Consider the following 22,141-nt stretch of genomic DNA (forward strand, 5'->3'; position numbering starts at 1 on the left):
GTTTTCTAATAGTCTTCAGGGGATCATTTATATAGCTATTGTGGTTCTAAAAATATCTTTAAGTACCAGTGGGACAGCCTTTTTTGAAGCATGGCTATTATAAAATGCACTTTTACTTGAAGTGTGTCATTTTGATTATATCACTCAATTACTTTCATGTGCAGCAAAAAAAAAAAAAATACCAGTGCTGAAAAAGAATAAAGGAAAGCTCTTTATATATAGAAAAATTTCAGAACAATATGCTAATTAAATAGAGATTGAAGACTATTGCGAATTTGTTCTATTCTTTACGATTTTTAGCTATTCTATTCATTAGGATGTTAGCTGGAGATGTTTTTATGTAGCCTTATTGTTTTTATTTCATTAATATTTCTATGGCAGAGAGATAATTAGGCAAATACCTTGAATATTTAATATGTTAGTAACTTTGGGGAAATAAGCATTTCTGGGTCAAAGCCCTTAACAAAATATTGTCATATGTGAGCTGATTAATTGAACCGAATGTCAGGTTGTTTTGCCAGCATCCAACCAGACTCACAGTTGCTCAGCTCATTACCTAAGGCTGTTCCAGAAAGGAAAGACTGGTTATGTCAAAGTTAATGGTGTTCTTCATCTCAGCTCCTAATGGAGTAAATCTTGATTAGAGAATCCTTCCAACCTCATTAAATTAGCTAAGTGTAAGATCACCCCCAAAGAGCCTGAACCTGAATGTCAAGCATTTGAAATGCTGGCAGGGTAAGGTTCTCAGCTCCATCACCCAGTGGTTTCTGTACATCGTTGGCTCCAATCTGAGGCAGATTCTGGGCTCTCTCTTGTCCCTGCTGCCTGTATCTACCATTGAATGCAAAAAAAAAATGTTTTTCAATTTCTAATCAGACAAGAGAAGTTGAGGATTTTCATCAATTATATTTAATACAGAAAAATGTTCTGGGCGAGCATTCCTCTTTAAAATATCCCAGGGATTCAGACAGTATGCCATCGTTTGACTTTAAACTATTTAAAAACCTTAATGAAAGACATATAAAGTATCAAATGTATACTCCACATTTATTTTACTGGGGTGACCAGTGGTACATTTTTGCTGCCAGGTTAACGACTTTGGGGGCAGATCTCTGAATGAAGCTTCCCCTGCCATATTGTGCAGATGTAAGACTCTTGTAAACAGGGGCTCCAGTAGGAAGCCCCTGGCTCTCCTCTGAATGCAGGCTGGGCCTCTCCCCTCACATTAAATCGTCCACCCAGACACATTCCCACGGTCTTCTCGTACTGGACTTAATCCACGCTCGGCAAGGCCCAGGCACATCTGCTCGGGAACTGGCTTTTGCCATAAAGTAAGTTAGACCAGTGACTATCTACAACATGTTACAGTGAGATACATTCTAAGTGTAGGCTTGTTTCACATTTTAGGTGCCATTTGTCAAGTTTATTCTTGAAAAAGGAATATTGTTACCTAAAATAAATAAATACATTTGAAAAAATTCCCTTCTTATGTTGTTGTTGTTGAGCATTACCATTTGTGTGGGTCAGGGTTATCGTTGACATTCTGCAACATAAGCAGACCATAGAAATAAATCGAGCCCTGCAGCTGACATAGGACTGTGGATGCCATCCACAACCTCTTTCATCAGAGTGCTGTGCTCCTAAACATAGCCTTGTTGTTCTGCTTTGAACGATTTTTAAAGTGAATGGTACTGGTTGTTTCTAAAGGTTCTGAAATTTTTCCAGTCTCCAACATGTATCTATAAAGTTCTGTCCTGGGCAGTTCTTTCTGTCTCCATGTCTTTAGTGGGTAGACTTTGGAAAACACAGGTACTCTTGGGTACATGCCAAGCCCACTATTCGTATAAGTTATTACTATTTCAAATAACTAAAAAGTTAATGTCCAGAATGTAAAATGAAATTGTATAGTAAAATGAATCTGAAGTTAAGGAGATTGGATGAAGACTTAGGGCAGAAGCTCTACTTTGTGTTCTGCATATAATCTTTTCTGTCATTTGGAAGTTCATTCGAGGTCACATTTGCCAGGTCAGCAGTTCCACATTCTATGTGAGCTGGACTTTTCAAAGAACTCCCAAGGCAAAGAGGTGATGAAAATGGAGCCCATTCTTGTTGGTTAAGGAGGTAGGAGAGGAATTGGGACGGAGTGAGGACTCAGCTCTGTCTGTCTTCACAGCAATAAGAAAATCACTCGCCACTTTCCCAGCTTCTTACAGATACATTTGAGAGATAAGGTGAATGCCCTTGGAACCCGATCCATGTCCTCTGGGTTTTATTACTGTTGTTCTTGCCCTAGACTGAGGAGAATGGCTTTAGAAAGCTTCATTTATTAGAACACTCAGCTTCATTCCTTGTAGGACTGGAGTGTATACCTCAGAAATATTGTAAAATTTTATTCTAAAAGCACGTGATTTATGCATTGGTTTTCCGTAACACCTTTACCCACAAATATAAATACTGTTTTAGGGGGGGAAAAGATGACAAAAGTTGTATGTTTAGAGTCTTGCAATAAAAATTTCACACCGCTTGAAGCATTTTGTGTGAGGAGTTTTAAAAATCTTAACTTTAATAAATAATCTCTCTTGTGGCTAAAATGCTCCCTCCTAGCCCCTCCCACCTCCAGCATTTGTCATGTTCCGTTGTCCTCCTCGTCACTGCTTTGCTTACCGCGTGCTTGGGTTTCTTTCTTTGCAGAAACCCTCCTTGATGACTTCCTCCTCACGTACACCGTCTTCATGACCACGGACGACTTGTGCCAGGCGCTGCTGAGACAATATCCTTCGTCAGCTTCCTCGCAGGCAGATGGCTCACATTTAGGAATTAGCTGCCTTTCTTAATTTACTCAACCCCCAGTAGAGGACGGATATGCTCCATATTAATGTGACGACAGCCAAGGTAAAAGATGAAGTGAGACAGAATAGACCGGGGGGCCTGGAAATGCAGCTGCCTTTTTCCCCTTCTAAATTGCACTGTTGATTATTGCTTTCTTCTTCAGACCTGTGTCTCAAGACTTGACAAATCTGGAGGCAAATTTGGCCTCCTGGGTAAGCCCCGGAGTTAAGAGGTTGAGTGAACTGGCAGTAAGTGAATTTACAAGGCAATCCATCCGTCAGGGCCGGACCACTTGGCGGGGAAAGTGTGCGTGTGTGATAGCATGTTTCTGGGCAAATGTCCCGGGGGAGGCCGGCCATCCCCTCACCTGGGAGGTCTAAACTACCCCCCGGAGCCACCCGTCGTCTTGTCAGAGCTTTGTCACGGCATGCTCTCCCAGAAGGATGGATGTGATGAGAAGGTTAATGACCAGTTTAGGGAGCTTTATGATTTATGCAGAGTAGAAGAGATGCAACAGATGAAAGGCCAAAGAGCCAAGCCAAGAAAACTCCCTCAGTTCCCCAGACACACTCCTTGCCTCACAGTATTGAAGAAGGGATGCTGCAGGAGCATTCAGGGAGCTGGGAGCTGTCAGGGATTTATTCGACCAAACAAGATTCCACTCGAGCCCACGTGAAAGGCGTTAGAAAAATGGGGTTTTTTTATTTTATTATTATTTTTTTGCATTTACCTATTTTTTATTGAGCCCTAGGAATGGTCTTTCCTGTTAAATAATTGTTACATTTCTCCTCCACGTTAGCATTTTTTGCTTAAAATAGTACTTCAAAACTTTATAAAGGTCATAGTCTCTCTTAAAAATATATAAGCTAGAAACTTTTTAGTGCTTTACTACATTGTGTGGCCACTGTAGAGATCATGAAACATCTCAGAACCAGTTCATAAAACTGGTCTTGAAACATAGTTTTGAATTTGGAAGATTTCAAAAACAGATTTCTTCCACAGCTTTCAAGTGGGGTGTTAACTAAGAAATTTAGCAATTATTACAAGGCTTTTCCATTTCTCCTTCTTTAAAAGTGTTTTGAAAAAATATCTATGACCTGATTCCTTCTATATTTTAATGCTAGCATATTTCCAAAAGAATTACCATCCCTTAACTAATAGTTTGTTTTATAGCACATTACATGCCTCCCAATGATTATTTTTAAATATGATCCTAGCATAATTTGTGATTACCACTGAGTAATTTAATGCCTCATAGAATTTCCCTGAAGAATCTCTAAAACTTTGCTTGCCGGTAAACATGTTTTGAGTCTTTGACTAAGACATTTTATATAATAAAACTCTAATATGCAAATCAACCAAACGGCAGAATGACAGGTCACTAGCGCACTGACCACCAGTTGGCAGATGCTCAATGCAGGAGCCGCCCCCAATTGGGGGCGTCCCTGTTTTGGGGGTCTGCCCCACAAGGGGGAGGCCACCGTGGCGCGGGGAGGGGGGGAGTGGTGGGGGGGGCGGTGCCAGGGGGAAGAGCCAGTGAGCGGGTGGTGCCAGGCCGTCAGCCAAGGCAGGTGCCAGTGGGGGGGTCCCCCCCCCGTCACCCTGCCTGCCGGTCACCCCACAGATCGACCCTGATCACCAGCCAGGCCTAGAGACCCTACCCTATATATTGGGAACAGTCTGTTAGATTTAAAAATTAAAACCTGGCAAGGCTACTCTAACACTGAAAAAAAAACACAGGATGATGCAGGGATGACATGCATGGACTCCACCTTGCACATTTTGTGGTCAGCCCTGATTCTGACACTTATAACTGTGTGACAAAGCCAATTGCTTAACTTCTCTCTGCTTCAGTTTTTCCACCCATAAGATGGGGAAAATGGTACTACTGCCTCAGAAGGATCATGCTATGTACTGCTTTTTATAATCAGGGCAAAAAAATGTAGCTGCCCATACAACAGCAAGATGCCTTTCACCTGTATGAAAAGTATGGTCACTGGTGCATGCAGCGTCCCGGATTGCGCAGGCATTGGGCCTAAACCAGCAGTCAGACATCACTTGAGGGCACAGGCCAGACTGAAGGACACCCCCTCCCCCCATGCATGAATTTCATGCACTGGGCTTCTAGTCTTATATACAAATTTAGTTCAGTTTCTTAGCAGCTTTTTTAGTAATTATCAAACCCGTGAAATCCAGAACATTTTAAGCCAGGAATCTTTTTACATGACTATTTTGATATATTTATAGTCTCTGCCTTTTATGAAATAATGCAAATCACAAACAAAAATATGATATCCATATTTAATCTGAGATGGTTTGAAGTATATTTTAGTGAAGATATCTTTTATACCCTACTGCTATCACATTCTAAAGAATGGCCCAAATTATTTTTTTGTTGTTTTCCCCCATTGTTTTTTGAATATTTATAGGTTAGAGCCAATTTTATTGTGTTGGGATATCTTAGGTGGATACTTTTATTGTGATGGAATTTAAGATCTTTCAACTTTTATCATCATAAAGAGCATTATTTAAGCTCACAGCCCAGTTGGGCTAATGTTCACTGCATTACACTGAATACTTTCCCACTATTTCTCTCCCCACACCCAGCTAAATTTATAAGCCAATATAATTTAGCATGAGCAAAATGTGTGAACATACATTTGAATATGTCCTGATACCAGAAAACCAGAATAATATGAATGTAAATTTAACCAGTATATACTTTTAAAGTGCATCTTGTAGGGTAGAGAACATGATTAAGCAAATAAATGGTGATAATGATGAATGAAGAAGAGTTATTGAAATTTCAGTTCTCAAAATTGCTTTAACCTGCAGGCCCATAATTGTAGAATGTATATGCAGCCATAATAAAAAGCTTATTTACCTCTTGACCTAAAAAGAAGAAGTTTAGTATTTCTTAATTTTCCATATTTTTTTTTCTTCATAGTAGTCAAGCCATGATAGTTACAGGAAAAGGAGAAAACGGCATTTGCATAAGTGGGATAAATCTTTATATTTTGCCTTTCAAGAGAAAAACTGAACGAAATGGATACTTTAACAGTCTTTCATGTTTGCCTGAGTTTACGTCACCAGTGGAAATTAAAGAAATCAGATGGTCGTATGTATTTTTGCAGGTTCAGGAGACAGTTACTGAATTATGTTTTAAAATGTGTACAAAGCCTGATATAGAATCTGTTTCTCTTTTGCAATTATGTATCAGCCTTAAGGAATATAGACACCTGTCCATCAACCCCAAAGCCTACCTGTGTGTTGTAGCTTAGCATTTCCTATTCCTAGTGAACCTTCCAGTGTCCAGGAGACTCAGAAATCATAATTTTGCAGACAAAAACACTAGATTGATTTGGAAAACACCAAGCTTCTGTCTCATTCCTCGGGCTTTAACCATGTTGCCTTTGAGGTTATTATTTTTAATAATTTTTAAAAATATATTCTTATTGATTTCAGAGATGGGAGAGAGAGAGAGAGAGAGAGAGAGAGAGAGAAACATCAATGATGAAAGAGAATCATTGATTGGCTGCCTCCTGCACGCCCCCTACTGGGGATTGAGCCTGCAACCCGGGCATGTGCCCTTGACCGGAATTGAACCTGGGACCCTTCAGTCTGCAGGCTGGCGCTCTAGCCACTGAGCCAAACCAGCTAGGGTGTTTTTAACAATTTTAACAACATAGTTAACACATGGTCATTGTATACAAATTAGAAAACACACTTATAAGTATAGTAGCAATTCATGTGTTCTAAAATCTCATTACCTTGAGAAGCCACTGTTAACTGTCAGTATATCTTTCCAGGTAATGGAATTATTTGTATAAATGAGCATAGTTAATGGAAATGGATCATCCTAACACGCCCTTTTCTTATTCTCCTACTTAACGATATGCTGGGATGTTCTTTGTCAGTAAATGTACTGCTGGGCTATCAGTTTTATGGCTGCAGAATAGCCCATTAAGTGGATATGTAAATAATTTCATTAACTATCCTCAGTGACTAAAGCATTCATATTTTCTTTATTCCAGTGAAAATTAAAATTAGCAGTCCTTTTTATTTATGTTTGCACATTTATCCAGTCCCTTTTTATTTCAAGTAAATTCCTAGGGGTGGGCATTTGAAAAATGTCACAAATTATGCTTCAGAAATCTGTGCTCATTTGGGGTTACTTTAGAAGTAACTGGTTTTACAGAATGTGACTTTCTGAGGAGCAAAGGATATGTGGCCTCGCTCTCTCCTAACTTTCATGGAAACAGTGTGGCCAGATCCCTTGGAGCCACCCTTGAAATTAATGGGCCACCTAGTATCTCTTCGAGGTGACAGTAACCTGTGCCACCTACGGAACTAAGTCAGCAGGTGACAGTGGCATCGTCTAACCCTCATCTGCATGGCCTGTCTCCGAGTGTGCGTAAATCCTTTTCCTGGCTTTACTTTTGCTCTTTGCAATATACACCTTTTGGTCTCTCTACAGATATTCTTTTCTTCCTTGTAAGCTTAGATACCTGTAGATTCTTTAGAAAATATGCTTTCATAAGAACATTTTTATTTTCAACAAGGCACTATTCTTTCTTAACCACTTGCACCTATTCTGCTAAGAAGTATCAAGGCAAAGAAGAAAACTCGGATGTTCCTTGTCGGAAACGTAAGGTCTTGCATCTTGTTTCGCAGTGGATTTCTCTGTACAAAGACTGGCTACATGAAGATGAACATTCCAAAATGTTCTTAAAGGTAATGGGAACTGCCAGCTATCCCTTGAGGCCAGATGACTGCTTTTATTTTTAGTTATGCATTTGAAAAACTCATTTGTAGGTTATAGTCATGATTTGAACAAAGTGTTAATTTGCTTTGACTTTTAAGGCCTGATATTCCTTACATAGATAGAATTTTTAACATTTTAATTCATTATGAAAAAATGTAGAGGCAAATTTTACATTCACTAACTTAATGTTACCTTATACAAGTCATGGGAAGTTTGATTGCAAATGAAATAATGAAGGAAGGTAAAATAAAACGTACTTCAAAACTTAATAGTATTTAATATGTTGGGATTTATTATAAATTTGAACTAACCGGTCTCATATATACAATATTTGGATAAAACATTATCATTTAAAAACTATATTCCCAATATATACATTATGAACCTTTTTGAGGATATGGCATATTTTGAGAATTGTAAGTAATAATAGCTTATAAGATAGATGCTAACCTAGATGTACATTTGGAGTTAGATAAACTGATGTATTTTTCTAATCAGTAATAGGCTGCACCATCTTTTCAACACAGATCACTCTCTGGAGGTGATTTGTAAGTGCTTGGATTTCTTTGGCCACCCAAACCGTATTAGCTGTGCAGGTTAACACAGAGGGACCAATGGGACTTGAGCCAGGAAGGGCTCTGTTTCAGAACAGGGAAGTGTCTGGCTGTTTCTCTTCATGGAGTAAACCACTCAAATTCAAAATTCAGATGTCATTTAGACATCCAGTGAAAAGCTGTTCAACCAGCTCTTTGACTAAACTAACGTTGTTTCAAAAACAATTGGGTAATATAACTCAATTGACATTTTTCCCTCCCAGATCATTATGTGGGTAGCATTTTTTAAAGGATAGAACAGGCATAGGAATCTGCTGTAGCCAGCCAGAAGGCTCTGAGTTTCCAGCCTTTCCTACCTACAGCCCTAAGACCTGCAAGAGGGCCATGCCAGCCGAGTGAGGGGCTTGGAGGTGTGACCCCACTCAGGGTCTCCCTGGTACCTGGGTGAACCCCTGTGTTGTCCTGGAGGCCACCGATTCCCTGGGCATAACCGTTGTATAAGTCTAAATGGACATTACTAAATGGAACTGCCATTTTTCTTTCCCCCCCAGACCATATACAGGAACGTACTGGATGATGTATATGAATATCCAATACTTGAAAAAGAATTGAAAGAATTTCAAAAGATACTTGGAATGCACCGTCGTCAGTATGTATTTCATTTTCCATGTTACAGTCAATGAAAGAAAGCGGCAAATGTGGTAGAATTCGAGATGTCCCAGAAAGTTCATTTTGAATCTGAGCGTCATCTTGATTTCTTTAGCTTTTCTAGTTGTAAATTGTGTTTTGTTTTTATGTCTCAAAATGAATGAACACTAAATCAAGCTTATCTACTACTTTTTAACTTTCTTTTGATACATGAGAAACAAACTGAGCCAAGACAATCTAAAAACAATAATTTCAACCCTGGACAGGTGGCTCATTTGTTTGGAGTGTCATCCGGTACACCTAAAGGTCTCAGATTCGATTCCCAGTCAGGGTACATACTTAGGTTGGGAGTTCAATTCCTGGTTGGGACGTGCAGGAGGCAGCCAATCAATGTTTCTCTCTCTCTATTCCCCCTCATCTCTCTAAAAATAAAATCAGTAAATATATCCTTGGGTGAGGATTAAAACAAAAAACAATTATTTAATATATTAATATGTAATTTTAAAAGTGTAACTATTTAACTTGCTGTTTTAGGGGCTCATAGCTATCTCTGGTGGAATAGGAAAAAAGTATTTTATAAATAAGTCCCAGCAAGTCATAGAGCATTTTAAAAGCTTCGTTTTATGGGCTCCCAAGGGTGTGTTTTTTTTTAAATCATTTTAGAAAGATTAAAGGAAACCATTTACTCAATGACTTTCGACATGTCCAAGGGCCCCCCAGGTATCTATCGTTAGTCTTTCAAATTGCCAAAACTTGACTTTGCTCTGACTATACAAACTCTCCTATTCATTTTGGTAAATGAAAACATCAACTCATTATTCAGCTATAGCTGCAAAGTTAATCTGAAGGGGAAAATTGTCCTCTGATTTACAATGTGGTTTCTACTTAGCAAACACGAAACACATCTGTTGTCAAGTGGTGAAACTTCTATTAAGATTCCAGCAGTCACCAATGCACGTCTCCTAGAAAATGTTAATTCAGGCCTTCCAGATTACTGATGTGAGATTTAAAACCTGACTTGATTTCAGTAAAGAATGATCCTCCTGCAAATTAAATGTCTAGGTAATTTTAGGGAGCAAATAAATCCTCAAACACGAAAATTACATGTTTAGAAATCCAGAAATGAGGTGTAAGTGGGGACTGTATGTTAGAAATGAATGTTGTGGATTAGGGTGGCCTTCTTTTATCGGGGCCTGCAATCTGCCGTTTCCATAGCCTGTGACTAGTATGAAAATAGGAACAATTAAATGAAACAAAAAGGAAAGACAAACAACATCAAAATAGTCCCCCTGTGGAAGGCGGCCTGTGCTGCAGGGAGGCCTTATTCCTGTTGGGAACCTTCCGTCCTTGGCTTCATACACTTAAATGCCTTAAAGGCATGAATGGAATGTAACACATTTCATTGAAGAACTTACGCAGAAGTGGGAAATAATAAATTAAAGTAAGAAAATGGTGTAAGACACGGTCCATGGGTTTTTGGTACACGATTATGAAATGTCTTTAGATTCTGGAAGAAGATTTGAGCTGGGGCCCTGCAGAATGTCCCCCAGTTCCACCACACGCAGAAATATCCTGGGAGAGATGCAGTGCAGCATTTAGCTCCCGCAGTGGCGATGCTCTCCACGGAAATCTGTCCACCTCTGAGGGCACTGGGGCTTCTGTGGAGGGCAGAGAGCTGGCTCGGCCTGCAGGGTTCGCTTTCTGCGGGTGGGAAGCAAAACACACCCGTCGGGCAGACGGCTCCGTGTCTGCCCGGTTCCCTGGGAACCCACAGCCCAAGGTCAAGTGTCTTATCTTTTGGAAAAGCAAAAGCCTCCGCCCAGGGCCTGAAAATGAGTCTTCGGGGACAATAGCTGCGTTATTCTGGGTTTGGGACAAAGACTGACTTCTCCTTCTTTTCCTTTCAGCACCGTCGACGAATATTCACCACAGAGGAAGGTAAGTAAGGCAGCCCCTCTTGCCTGAGATGGGGTGATTCGGCTCAGAGGCTGGGGACCTAGGCTGCAGCTTGCTTACACTCTCCTGCATCAGCCTCCCCGGGCTAGTGCAGGCTCAGGGTCGGCCCTGTGCCCTGGACTTGCTCTCAGGTTTTTGTTTTTTTGTTTCTGGTGGGGCATTTTGGAGTCCCGGAGTTTCCCCAGTGTCCCCAGAGTGATGCAAATCTGAATGTCAAACACTGAAAAAGAAAAAAAATTCCAGGCAAGAATCTTGACAGCAAGAGTAAAAAAGTCTTAGAAGAAAAAGTTTCGCACTTGCAACCCAGAAAGAGGGGTGGTAGCCAGAATGAATGTGTTTCCTATTCAACTTGAGGGAGAGAATGTAAAGTGAGTTTCAGGCACAAGTTTTATAGAAGCTGATAAGGTACCTGTTTCCCTTAGGAAAGTCATTGTCCTACAGCAGAGTACGAGGCCATCTCAAGGCTGCTTTATCCCAAAGCAGGGTGGATACTGGGGTTCTCAGAAGAATCTGGGGGTGTCTGTCGTAACCATATACTCTGCAGCTTGTGGCAGGGAATAATCGGAGGAACTTTTTGCCCTGCTGGCCTTGACGGAGGTCTGTCGTGTTGCTCAGACTGTCCACCTCCACATGCATTAGCTGAGGCAACTCCCAGTTTATTCCTCTGTGATTGGATGGGTGGATTTCATATTTAAAAAAGAAATTGGCTAGCTCTTTTGGAACATGTTGTAAACAGCTGTGGCTTTCCAAAGGGCAGGAATACATTCATTCATTGTTCTTGTTCTCCCTTCTCACAGAATAAGGCCCTTTTCCACCAGTTCAGTCTTAAGGAGAACTGGCTCCAGCATCGAGGCACTGTGACTGAAACGGAGGAAAGTGAGTGTGGTGTGGGGGTAGGTGGAGCCGCTGTCAGTCACCATCGCTCTACAGCTTGAACACTCCAGCTGTCCCACCCTTTAACCAGCACATTAGCAGCAAAAAATGATGGCTTTTCTTTTCTTGCTTTGGGTGCTACCCTTTTCTTCATCATGTAATAGTGTCCCCCGGGACCAAGGACATTTTCTTAGTTATGCTTTTATTGATTTCAGAGAGGGGAGAGAGATAGAAACATCAGTGATGAGAGAGAATCATGGACCAGCTGCCTCCTGCACACCCCTTACTGGGAATAGAGCCTGCAACCTGGTCATGTGCCCTGACCAGGAATCCAACCATGATCTGGTTCCTGGGTCTGTGCTCAACCACTGAGCCACACTGGCCAGGCCCAAGGACACTGGCCAAGTCCCAATTTGGGAACTACGGAAAGGAGACTGCAAAGAGCTTCCCCCATTCTTGGGAAGAGGTGCAAAATTGCCTGGAAATGCAGCCTTCCTCTGGGTCCTTCCCTGCCCCCCCCCCCCGCCCCCGTCAGCCCCTGGCCTGTGACTAGCTGGAAAGGCCACTGAAGCCCATGTGCAGGGCATGTTTAGAAAAGAAATCTCTGAGAGAATAATGAAAGGAAGGATGTGCAATCAAAATTCCTGCAAGACATGGTGGTGCTGGGCAGTGCCCCACGCCCAGCGTGTCCTCAGTCCATGCCCATCAGTGCCCCAAAGGCTCGGGGCCCACCGGTCAGTACGAGGGCAAACAGCTCCCTGAAGACGCTGACATGCTTTTCTATGGTAACATTTTGTAACGGAACAGAACACGGGTTCCTCCTGTTTGGATAAGGGCTGAGTCAAGTGCAGAGCAGGGAAACACAGCAATTAAAATGTTCACTCGAGGTGACTCAGAGACCTTCTCCCTTAACTGGCCTTTCAGTCAGCACTGCAGTTCAAAGTGAGAGCGTTAACATTTGCTCAGCCTCTTGAACACTTAGCGCAATGTCACAAGAATACTACTTCTGTGGTGGTGTTTATATATCACGCTGCTCGCGAGGGTGCTGTTGTGTCATAAGAAGTGGAAGAGCAAACAAAATGGTCTCACCTCTAATTCCTTGCTTGCTGATCTTCCTTTCCTGTTTGTCCCACAATTTAATTGCATCGTTTTCCAAGCTGAGTATTCCAAGGCCCTGGCCTCTTTTCGTTCATCAGTTTGTTAAGCAAGCTGTGAATTACATCACATTTAGTGGCTTGTAGATGGGATCTTTGCCTTGCTCAAAAGTTCCATGTTCCTATGCAAGGAAAAAGGCCTTTTTGTCCCTCAGGAGTCTGTTGACAACATATCAAACAACTATTTGTTAGATGCTGTTGTCTCAGTGACACGCCCAAGGAAACCAAAAGCTAAATACTGTCAGTGCCTCCTGGTGGCGCGCTTACGTTGAGGTTGGCACATGTAAACTCATAGTTTGTCTTTGCTTTACTTGCATTTCTGTGCAAACATCCCTGGGGTTATTGTGTGGTGCCGTTTAAATTTCATATGAAATTTCTCCAGCAGCTGCTCTCCTTTTTAAAAAATGTCGTATTATAGGAGAGAAAAATGTCTCAGTATATCACTGTCCTTCTGTCTTTTCTAAAGAAGAGGAAAAGGTGGGAAGAGTGTAACGTTGCCTGGAAACACAGCCTTTGGGCGTTATTGTCTCCTTGATCATGTAATAGTGTCCCAGGGACACTACTGTTCAAAATAGCTGAGAAAATAAGCAGTAATGTGCCAGTTATCTCGATTGCTATTAAAACAGTTTCTGCTACCAAATCATAAAGAAGCATTTCACCAGGACCCGTTCACCCAGCTGGTGATAATGTCCTAGTAATAATTATTAGCACTGCAGACAATAAAAAGGAAATTAAAATGGCTAGAAATGTGACCACTAGTTGGAAACTAAACTCACCACCACTGAACAGCATGGATGGGCCTGGAAATTATTGTGCTAAGTGAAATAAGCACGTCAGACAAAGACAGATACCATATGGTCTCACTTATATGTGGAATCTAATGAACAAAATAAACTGACAGACAAAATAGAAACAGAGGCATGGATACATGGAACAGACAGATAGATGTCAGAGGAGAGGGGGAGGGGAGGACCGGATGAAAGAAGGTGAAGGGATTCGCCAAAGAGCATGTATGCATAACCCGTAGACACAAACCACAGCGTGGTGATGGCCAGAGGGAAGAGAGGGCAGAGGCTGGGTTGGGGGTGGAGGTGGGCTACAGGAGTAGGGGGGGATATGGGGTCATCTGTAATAATGTCAGCAATAAAAATAAAGTTAAAAATTAAGAATTATAAAAAGGCTGTACACAAAAACCATGGCAAATGACGAATTTTTAGATAAGCTTAAGAGAATTCTAATAACAAAATGTGGTGGTCTTGATTGGGTCACTGTGACTGTCCAGAAATGGAGGGTAAAGTAAAAATGTATGCTAGACATTTCAGTAGACTGCTTTGGGCGATCAGTAACCCTCACAAAAGGAACTCAAAAGTACAGGTTCCGCGGACTCCCCTGTGTTGGGTCGACCAGCTCCACCGTGAGCACGCACCTGGGTCTCTCATGACCGTGTGGGAAGCCCGAGTCCTACTCAGACTCGCTCAGTAGCACATAAAGTCTGTTTCTCGTGTGTGTGCAAGCACACATTTGTGTGCACATGCCCTCCGGCGCCCACGTGCGTGCATCAGTAGGTACATCTAGCTGTGGATGTTTCATACTAGTGAAACGAAGAGGGTGGGCACCTTGATTTTTAGAAAAGTCTGTGCCTCAGAGCCACGGCCCTCCGTGTACTGACTAGGCTTCTGTCCTGTGCAGTTTTTTGCCACGTGTACATCACGGAGCACTCGTATGTCAGCGTGAAGGCCAAAGTGTCCAGTACAGCCCAGGAGGTCCTGAGAGTCGTGGCGGAGAAGATCCAGCACGCGGAAGAGGACCTGGCCCTGGTGGCCGTCTCCTTCTCCGGGGGTGAGCGCTCTTCTGTCCCCGAACACTAACCTTTCGCTGGGTCTCCTCCGAGGGGAGGGAGTTCACATTCATACAGAGTCACCGTGCGTGCGGCGCGTTCCCCTCGGGTCCGCAGCTGGACGGCCACAGGGACAATGAGATGCCGCCCACCAGAGGAGTTTCCATGACGACAGCCGGGTACCATGGGATGCTGAGCATCCTTCCTGAGAGCTGCTTAGAGAGGCATGCCCATGCTCGGAAATACATTAGAAAGCTTCTCATATTTTGTACTCTAGATAAGCCCTCTGTTTTCATATTTAAATTAACGTGGGAAATTGCTAAAGGATGAAATTACTTTGGGAAGGAAAAAGAAGCACAGCCTTGAGCTAGGCATATTGCTGGCTGACGATTTAATACTTACAGACTCCCGACTGCAGGAAATAAAGCCTGCACCACAGGCCCGAAGCTCACAGGCCATGTTCCCGCAGGTGGACGTGGGGAGGGAGGCCTGCTTATGGCTTTGTCTCCTCTCGGGCCTCATTTATCCTCAGAGGATGGTTTCTTGTCTGTTTGGAATAAGATCACACAGATTACAAGCTGACACTATTGATCCCTGCGACCTGAGCAGACCCTTCGCTTTCACCAGAGCCTGTGAGACTGCAGCAGGCTGGCCTCCTTTTTGGCTTATGGTTTTTATTGAATATCTCATTAACCCTGAGAAAAATACAAAGGAAGTGACTTAGCATTGAAAAATGGGAGGAGGTGAGCGGGTGGGTGGGGGAGGGGAGCAGATGACCGCATTGCTCTTCACCCTTTGTTAGCATTCTAGAGTCAGGAGAGGAATATCAGAATTTAACTTGACATGAGAGCATTATGGGACCGAACACTGCTTCTCTTGCTTTGTTACTCGGAGCCAGGTAAAACCGTCCCACCTGCAGGCTAGTGGATTGCAACGCGGACAGATCCAGCCTCGTCAGCGAGAGGGCCTCCTCCCTCTCCTAGGGCCCTAGGTGTGCATCCCGTCAAAACATTACCTAGAACAGTGGTTCTCAACCTTGGCTGCACATTAGAATCATCTGGGAATCTTTTTGAAATCCCGATTTCTGGGCTCCATCCTCCGGAAATTCTGTTTCTTTGTTACTAATGTTGTGGCCCCACCCCATAACAAAGAAACAGAATTTCCGGAGGATGAGGCCCAGAAATCAGGATTTTAAAAAGACTCCCAGGTGATTCTAATGTGCAGCCAAGGTTGAGAACCACTGACCTAGAAAAACAAAGAGCAAAACTTTGAGAAACTGGATTACATGAATTTTAATCAGAGAGTGGTTGAATTTTTAATAAAATATTTCAGACATTCCAGTTAGATGTGACAAATGATTGTTATATTTAATTTTAAGTGACCAAATTATTAAATGATCCTAAACAATACATATTAAGTTTCATCAAAACCAACATTTGCCTCTCAAGACAGTAACACTACAAAAAGTAGTCCCGGGTCCCCGCTCAGAAGTGCTGGAGGAGAAAGGACCTGAGTGAACTGGGGGGGCCCCAGAGAGTCACGTGGGACCCCACAGGGCCATGTGTGAACTTGGAAATTAATGAGCAGCTCTCTTACTACCCAGTTTCTATCTGATGGCCATGAAATACCATTTTTACACTCTATTAAATCAGATTCACCCGGGTGGGCAGTGGCGAATTAATATGCGTAGACTCATTGCTAATCATCACTAGAAATATCAGCTTATCTCTTGAATTATCCCACCAGTTTGGAAATGTGCCATCAGTTTCCATCAATCAGCAGTTTCATCCATTAAGAACCTTTCTGCCTGCAGCTTAATATCCCCTGAACAATCATATTTTTATGAAGAAGAAGAAAAAAACAGGGCTTAATGTATTCCTTGTTCTAATTACACAATTTTCAATAAATAATGTTTCAAATGCTACTGCAAAATAAAATGACAATGAGATCGACTGTCAAAAAAAAGTTTAAAGATGTTGGCTTTTTGTAGGTTTCATGGCTTTTTCTAAAAAGACTGTTACTGTTATCCTTATAGCTTTCAGTAGGTTTTGTGCTATTTTGTACCGAGGGTAGGTATATGTATGTAATAACAACCTACCCAGATATTCAGAGCTTAAAATGTTTTCGGCTTTAATCTTTTATAGTATGGTGACAAACCTGAAAAGAAGGGGGGATTTCTGAGCACCTGGAAAAATTACTGTCAGACGCCATGGTATTCGATCCCATAGCAAGTGCAGAATGGCTCTCATAAATTCAGATTGAAGGTACATCTGGGCACACAGAGGGTTGCAAGAAATTGTAGCCAAACAAAGAGGGAGGAGATGGAAGAACCTCTGAGCCCAGCCGTGTGGGACCATTTACTACACACGTCAACAGCCCGACATGACAGTGCTATTGATCTTTATAATGTGGGGCTGTAAAGAATGTATTAGATTATCGTTCGTGTGCTCTGTATTAAGCAGAACTGTTCAAAACAAAATTTGGCATTTACGCTGATTAGGTTACCTAGAAAAAGAGGTGGAATGTCGCCTTTCCCAGCCAGGCTGGGTATCAGAAGGGCTGCTTTGGGGGGGCGGCGGGGAGCTGATTGCATTACAGGGGAATAAACTCAAGTATTCCTGTGGTCGATCCCCACCTGCGTCTTGTTAGGAGGAATACATTTCTCTATTGTACAGGAGAGCTCCAGCGATGGCAGAGAAATGGTCAGAGGACAGGGACAATTTGCAAGAAGGAAAATAAAATGGAAGAAGATTATATGAAAAATTCCAGCTTCACTGGCAGTCAAGAAATACACAATAAACTGCAAATCTGCTTTTGGTTTCAGCAAAAAATAAAAGCCAACTTACCAAAAGTAATGATCAGTGTTGGTCAGTGTATTAGAAAACAGTTTGGCAGTTTGCACCAAAAACTTCAAATATATTCATTCCCTTTGACCCACTAATCCCACTACTGGGAATCTATCTTGAGAAAATCATCTATAAGCAGCCAAAGATTTATGCATGAGGATGTTGACTTCAGCAGTATATATTATGGCTGCGGTAATAATAGATCCCATTTATCAAGCCCCTGCTACATCCCAGGCCCTGTGCTAGGATTTAGCATACATCTTGCCATCTAATTTATATGACCAAAAAAATTAGAAAACCTGAAATGTTCAACAAAAGCGGGAAAATTAAATGATAGTATAATAGACTGTTATGGAACCAATTAAATATGACATATGTAAATAATTTTGACAAATGCGTAAGTGCTTATAATAAAAATCAGAATATAAAACTATGTAATCAAAAATATATGTATTCATAATAAATATGTATGCATATGTATAAATAATTGCCACTATATGTATGTATATGAATACACACACACTCTCTCTCTCTCTCTCTCTCTCTCTCTCTCTCTTACATAAAAATCAGAACAAAAGTATGCCTAAATGTTAACCAATATTCCCATCATATGGTTATCATAGAGTGCTGGGGTTATGAGTAAATTGTACTTTCTCCCCTAAAATATTCTGTATTCCAAAGAATGACTAAATATCCTAAGAGACTCATAAGAGGATTCCTTCATGGATAGTGAGCAGTGATGGCCCTGCCCCCACAGTATCATTGGTGTCATTTATAGAGACTACGCCAGCCGTGGGCAAACTACGGCCCGTTTGAAATGAATAAAACTAAAAAAAAAAAAGACCGTACCCTTTTATGTAATGATGTTTACTTTGAATTTATATTAGTTCACACAAACACTCCATCCATGCTTTTGTTCTGGCCCCCCGGTCCAGTTTAAGAGCCCATTGTGGCCCTCGAGTCAAAAAGTTTGCCCACCCCTGGACTACGCAGAACTCAATTCCACCTACTTTGCATCCTATTTACTTTGAAATATTTTTCTTTGGTGCATTTCACTCTTCATATACACCTTGTATGCCTACTACTGTTTGTGTGTTTCTAAATTATTTTTTTTTTAATATAGGAAAGCGTGAACTTCATCCCAATGACCTGGCCATCTCCAAATCCCTGGAAGCATCTGGCCGGATATATGTCTACCGGAAAGACCTGGCTGACACTTTGGTGAGGACCTTTAGCCTTGCACTTGAAACACACGGACACAGATGTCAGACTGAAAGCATACTTGTGTCTGTTTCATAATGAATGCCAGAAAAATACATTGAATTGTTTCCTCTTCTAACCAACAATACACGTGTCAAGTAACATTGCCTTGGCAAATCAAAGACGCACAACTTGAGGAATTCTAAACCCTTCCTCAGTCAAATCCTCCTTCTCTCTGAGCCCCTGAAACAAGGGATTTGAGAGAAGTGACTTCTTTACCAATGGATCTTAATTCCACGTCTTCTTTTCTGGCGGACATGTGGAGAGTAGGCCAAGAGATGCACCCTGAGAGGATTTAAGGGAGAAACTCCATCCTTGGTTTGCATCCATTTGATGCTCCTGGAGTGCACCCCTTTTCTTGAAGAAGGGGTGTCAGCCTTCCCCGTGCAAAATGGTCTCATAACAGTGGGACCTCGGATGCCACTGAAGAGTGAGCGGTTAAGGAAATGTAGGAACCATACTGTAAGTTATTTCAGTTCAAATGTAAGAACATTGACACCTAAGTAGATGCTTGTTTCTAAAAACCTGTGTTTGGTTCTCTCTGTATGGGAGTGTTCATTGCCCATAAGAAGCCCGTTTTACCAGGTTGTGACTGTACCCTCTAGACTCCTGGTTCCCAGTCTGTGTCATGGAGTCATCCCTGGGCTGGGGCTGCCTAGCTGGCTCCTGGTGTACATATAACTGAGGAATGTATATGCCATGTAGGTAAACCAGCCTGGCTTACAATAACACACGTTTTATGCTAAATTACCTACAGGATATCAAGCTGCCATAATATTAGTCACTGTCATTTTGGATACTTATTACCAGACACGTAGGTGCTGAGTAATTTATATACAATCTCATTTGCCATCCCAGTCACCCTGTGGAGTTGGGAGAGGCTGAGTAGCTTACTCTAGCCTCCCACAATCACGGAGGGGACAGTGCTAGGGTCGCTTCCATTTATATTCGGCTCTAACTTGGGCCCTTTCCAGTTCTGAGCATCCCACAGGTCACTCGCCTGTGTCTGCACATGATGTAATTCCATCAGTGACACACGACACACTGATGCAGCGCGGCATCTCTGAGTAAATGATGAGATTGAGTGGACTTTACCCCTCCCCGTGAAGGAGCACAATCTACTGTGTGGCTTTTCTGGGCTCCTGGTGGTGGAGGGAACCTGCATTCCCAGAGCTCTCATCTCCGCTGCCCAGGGCCAGCTGCAGAAGAGGAGAAGGCAGGCCCGAGTCAGGGTCCCAGTGGATGCTACAAAGTACATTCCAAGATGAGCCAGACACCGTCCTGCCCTCGAATGTTTCCCCCACCAACTTTGCATACCACCTAACATTTCCCCATTAGTATCATAGCTGTAGGTATTTTATCTCCAAAATAATTCAGTTGACAGGGGACATTGTAAAGGATGAATAGCACATGAAACCACCAGTATCCACTATACTTGCCTGTAGATAATATTCTTGGAAAGCAGGACTGGAGCCCTGGATGAATGGGATGGAGGAATACATAGAAAGCATTTCTCCGAGAGGGTGGTAGACAACCTTGAATAAACCGTAGGGCAGTATCAAGGTAAGGGGCATATTTAGGGAGAGAGTAGGAGGGCTTCAAGGCCATGTGAAAATATCCTTACGCCTCCAGCTCAGTGAGTCGAGGTTAGTGCTACTTTTCAACCCGTGGCTCTCCCTCCAAGTGTCTGCCGTGCAGCCTGGTTTCCGTCTGGTCCCATCAGACAATCCCTGAGAAGCCTTGGCTTGTCCCCACCTCAGCGCCTCCATATCTGCATGTGCACAGGCCATCCGCCCAGGCTGAGCTCCCCTCTGCCTCCCACTCTGGGGACACGGGGACAATTTGTACCTTGACCTGCTCTGAGCAGAATCAAGTCTGTGGAAAAGCTCTGTGAAGGTCCTTTGCCATTCCTTTTTTTAATTAGAAAAACTATTTATATATGTAAAAATTCTAAAATGCAAATAGTTTATTTTGCAGTTTAGAAACAGAGGTTAATACCTGGAATCGGAGCGATTGCCTCCCTCCTGCGATGTCATGTAGTTTGCAAAGTCGCATTCTTTCTTTTCCGAGTCAGTAACTATTTCATTAACTGTTCAAGTCCACCCTCCAATGGGAGAATTTCTATTTTAATTTAAAAATGTCAAATATTTTGAAAAGAGGCCGAATAATTTTTAATACATTTAACAGTGTCAGTAGATTTAAAATTGTGGTGACATTTAATAATTTCATGCCATATTTTAAGGAAGCACTGATACTTAAAATAATCCCCCACCACACGGTATAAATGAAGTCACTTTTATTTTATATTATTTCACGTTTAAATTGTGTTCGCTTCCCACGAGCGCTGTAGCACAGTGTGTGAACGTGTGTCTCACTAAGCACATTTCCTGTAGAAACCGTGTCTGTCTTTATGGAAGTGCGCCGTGACATTTCTTCTGTTTGTTTTTATACTCACCCTGCTGGCATATTAATTCCTACCAGAAGCCCAAGTAGCTTCAGAGCTTTTGCTTTCATTATGCTGTCTGCCCGGCAGTGTTTTATAATCAGATTTGTGCGGGCACGCATCGGGGAGGCAGGGGGCTGGCCAACTCATTGATCACATTCTCCTATTTGCAAGGCTGTTTCCTAAATTGGCTGTAACTCACTGAAGGTGAATAGATCGGGGGAAATATGAAGTGCCCTCAGACAAGATTGCTTTTCTGATCTGGGCTTCTAGTGCCTTTCCACAGGCAGCCAGTGCAGTGTCGCACATCGAGGTCACTGAGGGTCCTTTTGCTTCTGTTGGTTTAGAACCGTTGGCAGAAAATGAGGAGTCCCAGCAAAGGCCGTTGAGGATCTTGGGAATGAACACTTGGGATCTTGCTCTGGAATTAATGAATTTTGATTGGAGTCTCTTCAATTCCATTCACGAGGTAAGGAAGGAGAGAAAAGATCAAATAAATGCTGGTGCTCTTTTAACTGTGAATTCTTTTTGAAGAATATTTATGCATGTGACTAGGTCAGTGATGGCGAACCTTTTGAGCTTGGCATGTCAGCATTTTGAAAAACCCTAACTTAACTCTGATGCCGTGTCACATATAGAAATTTTTTGGTATTTGCAACCATAGTAAAACACTTATATTTTTGATATTTATTTTATATATTTAAATGCCATTTAACAAAGAAAAATCAACCAAAAAAATGAGTTTGCGTGTCACCTCTGACACGCATGTCATAGGTTTGCCATCACTGGACTAGGTATTTAAAGGATCCATTATCTAGTGATAGCATTATGCTAGAATATCATGGTTCAAAAAGATATTTGATATTTGATCCAGTCCGAGGAAAATCAAAATACTTGGTTATGCTTTCTTTGCTCCTGGTACAATCATATGTTTGTAGAATGTAATTTAAACATGTCATGGTTTTATATGTATGGA

General features: G+C 42.0%; 1 protein-coding gene across 2 annotated transcripts in view; it reads left to right on the plus strand.

Moving 5' to 3' along the window:
• The window catches only part of RAPGEF5 (Rap guanine nucleotide exchange factor 5), a 196,304-nt gene that overhangs the window by 147,667 nt on the left and 26,496 nt on the right, over positions 1-22,141 (plus strand). For both annotated transcript variants that reach the window (XM_023753857.1, XM_014455916.2), the window contains 7 exons: positions 2,692-2,770; positions 7,419-7,563; positions 8,700-8,797; positions 10,704-10,734; positions 11,550-11,628; positions 14,469-14,618; positions 18,586-18,683. In XM_023753857.1, coding sequence (XP_023609625.1) covers positions 2,692-2,770; positions 7,419-7,563; positions 8,700-8,797; positions 10,704-10,734; positions 11,550-11,628; positions 14,469-14,618; positions 18,586-18,683 — 680 coding nt within the window. The remainder of the gene's footprint in view (positions 1-2,691; positions 2,771-7,418; positions 7,564-8,699; positions 8,798-10,703; positions 10,735-11,549; positions 11,629-14,468; positions 14,619-18,585; positions 18,684-22,141) is intronic.

The sequence above is a fragment of the Myotis lucifugus genome, unplaced genomic scaffold (genome assembly GCF_000147115.1).
Source record: "Myotis lucifugus unplaced genomic scaffold, Myoluc2.0 scaffold_52, whole genome shotgun sequence".
Lineage (NCBI taxonomy): Eukaryota > Metazoa > Chordata > Mammalia > Chiroptera > Vespertilionidae > Myotis > Myotis lucifugus.